The sequence below is a fragment of the Micromys minutus genome (genome assembly GCF_963924665.1).
Source record: "Micromys minutus genome assembly, chromosome: 14".
Classification (NCBI taxonomy): domain Eukaryota; kingdom Metazoa; phylum Chordata; class Mammalia; order Rodentia; family Muridae; genus Micromys; species Micromys minutus.
Window position 1 is genome coordinate 2,508,442 of NC_137983.1, and position 7,751 is coordinate 2,516,192.

The 7,751-nt window shown below is 57.4% G+C and overlaps 1 protein-coding gene across 1 annotated transcript; it reads left to right on the forward strand.

Moving 5' to 3' along the window:
* Positions 1 to 652: 652 nt before the first annotated feature.
* ABHD8 (abhydrolase domain containing 8) lies at positions 653 to 7,132 on the forward strand. Its single transcript, XM_080928850.1, has 5 exons — positions 653 to 784; positions 2,229 to 2,955; positions 5,234 to 5,404; positions 5,526 to 5,742; positions 6,466 to 7,132. The coding sequence occupies exons 1-5, from the start codon at positions 775 to 777 to the stop codon at positions 6,658 to 6,660; spliced, it is 1,320 nt and encodes a 439-aa protein (XP_080784976.1). The 5' UTR covers positions 653 to 774; the 3' UTR covers positions 6,661 to 7,132.
* The last annotated feature ends 619 nt before the right edge of the window (positions 7,133 to 7,751 follow it).

Here is a 7,751-nt window from a genome sequence, read left to right on the forward strand (position 1 = left end):
GTGTAGAAGGGACGACGGCAAGTGTCTGAGCTGCACCTTGAGCCCATGAGCGAACAGCAGGCCAGGGAGGTAGGGTCAGCCTGGGCTCCTTGGATTCCTGCCCTCCTGGGGCTCAGTTTTGGTGTAGCCGAAATCCCACCTCTGGGATGCAATCCCATTCACTAGTTCCGCATCTCCGACACTTCTGACATAGCCTCTGGTTCAAATGCCAGCCATGACGTTTTGTCTGTTTCCCGACCCGAACGGGTAGAGATTTGGAAGTCTGTAGAATGGGAAGGTCAAGGGAGAGAGGGCATACCGCCTTGTGGGAGGTGGAAGCTGGTTGAGGAGACCCCGTCCCAGACAGAGCATATCCCACACACCCCCAAGCCACTCGCTGTCCCTTGACTGCAAGCCCTTCTCGGCCCAGGCGCCAGCCCATCCCTCCCCCATGTCCCCCCAAACTCTTCGCAGGGGCGGGGCTGCCGCTTGCAGAGCGCGCGCTGATCCCGGGAAGAACGGCCTCTGGTTGGACGGTTATCTAGGCCAGTCGGCTCGCCGCGGCAATAGGCCGAAACGCCTGCCCATCGACTGCAGGCCCCGCCCACGCTGGGTGGGACTTACAGGGCCGGTTTGCTGCGCGGCTGCGGGATGCTCCTGCGTTGACCGTCCGGGCTCGCGCCTGTCCGCGCTAATGCGGCCGACCCTGCACCACCATGTAAGCGGCACCTGCAGGTGGACGCTGGCTTCTCCGCCCGGGACCCCTGCGTCCTACTTCGGGCCCCGGGCCCCTCGATGACCTCAGGTGAGCTGGATCTGTTCCCCCAGAGAGGAGTCACCAGGCTGCCAGGCCTTCATTAAGGGGGGAGGGGTGCGGGAGGTGGATAACCGCCAAGATCTGCATTCGCACTGCTAGGACGCTGCGGAACCCCGGTGGCCTTGACCCCACCACGGGGGTGATGGACTCCAGGGAGAAGCGGGTCGTGCTGGGAAACAGGACTGGCGCTGCGCTTTAGAGGCCACCACAGTCGGGGTTCCAGAGCCCTAGAGATGAGGTGCACGGCCTGCTTTTCCCCTCAAGTGCTTCCGGGACCACCACGGGCGGGGTATTTAATGACCATCACTCCAGCGGCGCTCAGGCCGTGATGGAAAATTGAAGCTGGTCCCATCCCGGTGCCTCAGACAATGGGGGTGCGCTACGCCGGTATCCCCTGGAGTTATGTAACCGCCTGTGGTTGTCATGGACACCGGGGGGTGGCCAAGGGAACCGGATGGAGGCCCAGAGGCCCCCAGTCAGGTTCTGCCTTCATTCTCCTGCCTGCCACTAGGGTTGTGTGGCCACCCCCTCAGCGTACCAGGATGCCGAGGGCAGCAGCCTCCACCGGTTCTTGTTACTGTGCGAGTCAGCTCTAGCTCTCTTCTGAACCTGGAGCCAGATACAACCTGAGTCCCAGTGGCTAACATCCCTCCCCAGCTTCGGTCATCAGCCAGGTTCACACCAGAGTCCTGAGCTGAGAACACTGACATTTTAGAATAAGAGCCAGGCGTTATGGCCTGTCATCTCACCACCTGGGGGCTTGGGCACAAGGTTGGGGCCAGTCGGCCAGTCTGGGCTACAGAAGGAAACCCTGTGTAAAAAGCTGGCAGTGATGGGAGTTTATCCTGGTCACTCCAGTACTGGCAGAGGTGGAGGCAGGGAAATTGCCAGGAGTTTGAGACCAGTGTACAGCCCAGGACTACAGAACGAGACCTTGTTTCAAAAATAACATGTGGCATCGTGTTGAGGCACGCCTGTCACCTCAACACTTGGGAGATAGAGGCAGGAGGAGTGTGGGTGTTTGAGGTTCCCCTTGGTCTTAGAAACACATCTGCATGCTCAACTTGCTACAGCTCCAGAGGTGGAAGCTGAGCAAGGTCAGCCTGCGCAGCACGAGATTTCCAAGCCAGCCTGGGCTACATGAGCTTCTTCCTCAAAACCAAGCATGCAAACCAGCTGGCATCCAGGCTTGCATAAGTCAGTGTGAAGAGATGCATGCACACAGGCTTGCTTGCATGCATGAGTGCGTGAATGCGTGCATAAAGGCACGGGTTTGTGACTAGATGATAAAGCGGCCTTTTGCTTTAATGTTTTCATGCTTCCTTGTCTGGCATTGGGGTGTCAGGGAACCTGGAAGGGGCCTCCAGGTCCTGCTTACCCCATGCACGACCAGAGCTACCCACCCTGAGCTAGCCACTGTCCCTCTCTCCAGGACACACCATGCTGACCGGCGTGACAGATGGCTTCTTCTGCTGCCTGCTGGGGACTCCCCCTAACGCCGTGCGGCCGCTGGAGAGCGTTGAGTCCAGTGACGGCTACACGTTCGTGGAGGTCAAGCCGGGCCGGGTGCTGCGGGTAAAGCATGCCGGCCCCGCGCCCACGCCCACGCCGCCACCACCTCCTCCTGAAGATGATCCAGGGGTCAAGACCGGTCTTGTGCGCTGCCAGCGCCGTATCACAGTGTACCGAAACGGGAGGCTGGTGGTGGAGAACCTGGGCCGAGCGCCTCGTGCTGACCTGCAAGGCCGCAGTGGCTCCGGGGACCCACCTGCCGCACTTGAGGTAGAGTTGGCTGAACCGGCAGGAGGCGACACCCGGGCCACCGCGGGCAGCGGGCGCCGCCGCCGCCCACGGCGTCCAAAGAGGACCATCCACATCGACTGCGAGCAACGCATCACCAGCTGCAAGGGCGCGCAGGCCGATGTGGTGCTGTTCTTCATCCACGGAGTGGGCGGCTCGCTCGCCATCTGGAAGGAGCAGCTGGACTTCTTTGTGCGACTCGGCTATGAGGTGGTGGCACCTGACCTGGCCGGCCACGGAGCCAGCTCTGCGCCACAGGTTGCAGCCGCCTACACCTTTTACGCATTGGCAGAGGACATGCGGGCCATTTTCACACGCTATGCCAAGAAGCGCAACGTGCTCATTGGCCACTCTTACGGGTAAGATCCTAGTGGGCTACTCCCAAACCATTCATTCCCTTCCCCCTGGAGACAGGTTGAGACAGGGCTAGCCTCAAAAATCATGTAGCTGAGGCTGACCTTAAACACCTGGTCCTCCTGCCTTAACATCCCAAACGTTAGAATAAAAGCCTTCTATGCCACTCCATTCAACTTCTTTCGAAATGTGATTGAGCTGGGGGCATGGCTCAGCGTGCGGGCCCCCCCCCCAGAATCCCCAGTGAGGAGGCTGGGGGCGGGGCTCAGGTGGGGCCCTGCCTAGAATTCCCAGTGACTGGGCTAGGAGAAGCTTGACACTAGAGTTCTATGATGTCGTTGGTATCTGCTCAGATATGGTAGCAGGTGTGTCATCACCCTACTTAGGAGGCTGACACTGAAAGGGCTCAAAAGGTAAGGCCAGCCTCGGCTACGATGTCGTTTCCAACCCAGGGCTTCACTTTTAGCAAAAACCTATGTTAAAAAACGGAACAAAACAAAACCAAAAGCAACAACAACAGGAACTAAAAACAAACTACAAAGAGTCTAGGCATGGTACCCCAAAACTTCCAAGACCAAGGCAGGAGGATTGCTTTAAATTCAAGACCGGCCAGAGCTATGGGATGAGATTTTGTCTCAAGCATAATAAACAGCTTTGAAAGCCAGGCGCGGAGCCTCATGTTCCTCCCAGCGCTCCGGAGGTGGAGACAGTCACGCAACACGGCTCCCAGGCGAACTTAACATACATGAGGATGCACAGCCCATACCAACGCCAGGGAAATTGCTCAGGGGTAGAGATATGTACCTGGCACACTCACGGCCTGGCTTCAGTCAATAAATGAATCTTCTCATATTCTTAAACATTTAAAAATTAATTCTTTTGCTTTTACTTTTAAGACAGTTCTGTCTATATACCCCTGGCTGTCCTGCAAATCACATGGTTGACCTCGAACTCACAGAGATCCACCTGCCTCTGCTTTCTGGGTGATGGGATAAAAGGTGTGGGCCACCATGCCCACCCTAAAATATAGTTTTTATAAGCTGGCCATGTGGGTTGTGCCTGTAATTTCAGTACTTTGGAATGTGAGGCAGGGGCATTCACTACTGTGATCTCAAGCCTGTCCTGGGCTATGTAACAGTCTGTCCAAAAAATGTTTAATTTTTACAAACATGTAATAATCATCCAAACTAGGGTTACTGTGAGACCATATATATTCGTGTGGGGGTTGGGGTGTGGGTGGTGTGGCCTAATGGTCAGGCGCATTCCCTTTCCACCCCTTCTCTCTGGAGCCATCAAACTATTAGCCAGGTGAGGCAGGGTGAGCAGGGCGGCGCTGACCCTGGCGTTCTAAGGCCAGCTCGGGCAGCAGAGCACTGAGACTTGGTGTCTTAGCAAGAACAAAAGTCAAAGCCATGTGGGGTGGCATATGCCTGTAAATCCAGTGCTCCAGGGATTGGGGCAGGAGGATTGCCATGAAGTTCACTGTAGTTGCTTGGTACCCCGTGATTCCATCCTCCAAGGGGCTGTGGACGTGAGTGCCCTCTGTCCCCACAGATCTGCCCCCCCCAACATCCTGTCCTCAGATGCTGGGCAGAAGCACTCCCAGTGGAGAGCCGCTGAGGGGACCCAGAATCCAGCAGCAGCCACAGGGTGAACCGCTCCCCTGACCCTGTTTGGAAAGGTGTGGCCATCTGTAAGTCAGGCTCAGGTGGGATAGTTGCTGTATGCAGGCTAGCAAGCACCCACGCAAGGAAGCGCATTCCCACGTGGGGAAACAGCAAAGTAACAAGACAGCCAAGGCATTAGTGGTCACGGCAAGGCAGAAGTCACAGAGAAGTTATACAGTACCTTCGAGCAGGCACAGCTCTGGGAGTTCTAGTCCACCAGGGTCTACACAGCAATTTCTGAGCCAGTTAAAGCTAAAGAGAAATGCTGTTTCTAACAAGAACTACCCCCAAACTAACAGGGCGTGTGTGCTATAACCCCAGCATTCGAGGGTGGACGTGATCCCTGGCTATGTAGAGGCTGTCATAGGCTTGCCAAGAGCTTGCGGCAAAACCAAAGGGCCAGGCCTGTAGCTCAGCGGATAGAGCGCATGCCCAGTGTGAATAAAGCCACGGACTCCATCCTCGGCACGGCGTACCTAGTTGTGAAGGGGCACCGCTCTGTCAGCTGGGTGCCTGGGCAGGGAATTGGTCTCTGACGGCCTGCCTACTGATCAAGGGAAGGGGTAAAGGGCAGTCAGTGTCCCGCTGACCCGGATTCTCCCCTCCCTGCCCCCAGTGTCTCCTTCTGTACTTTCCTGGCCCACGAGTACCCAGACCTTGTACACAAAGTGATCATGATCAACGGCGGAGGCCCCACGGCGCTGGAGCCCAGCCTCTGCTCCATCTTCAACATGCCCACGTGTGTCCTGCACTGCCTGTCGCCTTGCCTGGCCTGGAGTTTCCTCAAGTAAGACCCCTGCCCCTGGGATCCGGGCAGGGGAGGGTGACTGTGTGTTTCTGATCTGTAGGGGCTGGCTCTGGAGTGTGTCCCATAGTGGTCAGGCTTAAATGACATCTTCGCATCCCAGGGCCGGCTTTGCCCGCCAAGGAGCCAAGGAAAAGCAGCTGCTGAAGGAGGGCAATGCGTTCAATGTGTCCTCCTTCGTGCTGCGGGCCATGATGAGCGGCCAGTACTGGCCGGAAGGTGACGAGGTCTACCATGCGGAGCTGACAGTTCCCGTGCTGCTGGTGCACGGCATGCATGACAAGTTCGTGCCAGTGGAAGAGGACCAACGCATGGCTGAGGTACGGTCTGTGGACCCGAACACCACCCCCAACACACACTCCTGCACAGGGTTCAGGGCTGGTGCCTGTGCCTGGGTGTGACTTAGGGGTGTGTGGTTCCAAGACTACTGGCATCCTGCCAGAATGGGTTCTGAGTAGGGTCGGCCTATGGGAAGCCTGGTTTTCCAGAAAGATGCCGGGGGGGGGGGGGGAGGGCGGCGGGCAAGGCTGAGTGTATGTGGACTTTCCAGATGGGTGTGGCTTTCAACCCCTCTTGGGTGGGGTCTTTGAGTGGCAGGCGTTGAATTGTGGCTTCCATTGATTCAGACACGTGGATGGCTGTGGCTCTGTGATGCTTAGGACTGTTCAGGAAAGGTATGGGGAAGGGGTTGCAGGAGGATCCTCACCAAGGGCAGATCTGTCCTATAGGGGACACTTGGAGACATCTAGAAACATTTGTGGACAGGGTTGGAGGGCAGTATATCCTGGATGTACTCCTGATGTTGTCCAAGGATGCTGCCTGACACCCTACCATCAGCTGCCCCATAGCAACGAGCCAACCCCAGGTGTAAGCAGAGCCAAGGTTGAGAAGTCCAACCCGGGCTGATTGTAAGGCACATAATTGGTGTTGACAGAGTGAAGAATACCTGAAGAGGGTCCAGAAGGGTGACAGGCCATTCCTGACATCCTTCTGGGTGGGGCTGAAGGGTAGACAGTAGGAGGGACTTCTCGGTGTGCCCGCAGATCCTGCTGCTGGCCTTTCTCAAGCTCATCGAGGAAGGCAGCCACATGGTGATGCTGGAGTGTCCTGAGACAGTCAACACGCTGTTACACGAGTTCCTGCTGTGGGAGCCAGAACCAGAGGCCGAGCCAAAGCTCGAGCCACAGTCCAAGCCACAGCCGCTGCAGCCGGAGCCGGCTCCAGGGGAGGAGAAGTGACCAGCGGCCGGCGGGACTCCTGGATCTTGAGTAGTAGAGGCTCTCTTAGAATGGGCGTAGGCTGGCTGGGCGGGGCCTCATGCCGATGGGCGGAGCCTGGGCATGCCCCAGAGCGGACCGGGCACAGCCAGTGTTGGAGACTCTGTGCCCAGGGCAGCTACCGTGCCCTTTCCACGCGAGACCGAAGGGTGTGACCTTGTACAGAGCCCCCTCCCTGCCTCCCTGAGTCCCCGAAGCTGCAGCGTGTGGGCTGTAGCCCCACTCGGTCCTTCCTCTCCGCTGTGCTCCATTCCGCACCGGGAAGCCCCGAGGGGAACCCTAGGGAGGGGCTCCTATCCTGTCCTGGGAGACCTTACCACGCCACCCCCATTGCTTGGGACTGGGAGCTAGGCACCCAAGGAGGGAGGGGCCGGAGCCACAAATCCCCGCACATGGCAACTTGTAACTCATTAAAAAAATATGACAATCCAAACTGGCCTCCGATCTGTGACCTTCCTGCCTCCGCATCTTGAAGGCTGAGATGATGGGTAAGCAGCGCTGTCTGGCTCACTCTGTCTCTCCTCTCTCGCCTCTCCCACTCTCCATGTTTGCTCCTCTGGGATGACCAGACCACATGAGATGGTGGAATGGTCCCCCACACCCCAGACAGGCACTTTCTCTGTAACCCTGGCTATCCTGGAACTCGCTCTGTAGACTTGGCTGGCCTCCAACTCAGAGGTTCCCCTGCCTCTGCCTCCTGGGTGCTGGGATAAAGGTGTGCACCACCACCAGCCCTGTCAGATGGAGGAATGTTCTAGAGTAGCTTCTGCTTTCTCCTCTTGTTTCCCTCCCACCTCAGGGACCTTATTCTCCCTGACAGTACCATCTGTCACAAAGCTCACCCTTGGTCTGAGAGAAGGATGTCCTTAGTCATGAACAAACACATGCACCACCCCCACCCCCGCCATCTAAAACCACAGCTGGACAAGCCATCACGGACCAGCCCCTCAGGCTTTTACTCAGCACACAGCCTTGGCTCTGGATGTCCTGAAGCTGCAGCTCTCTTCCCTCAGCCAGGAGGACAAACGGGGCACACTACAGTAGATGTGTCC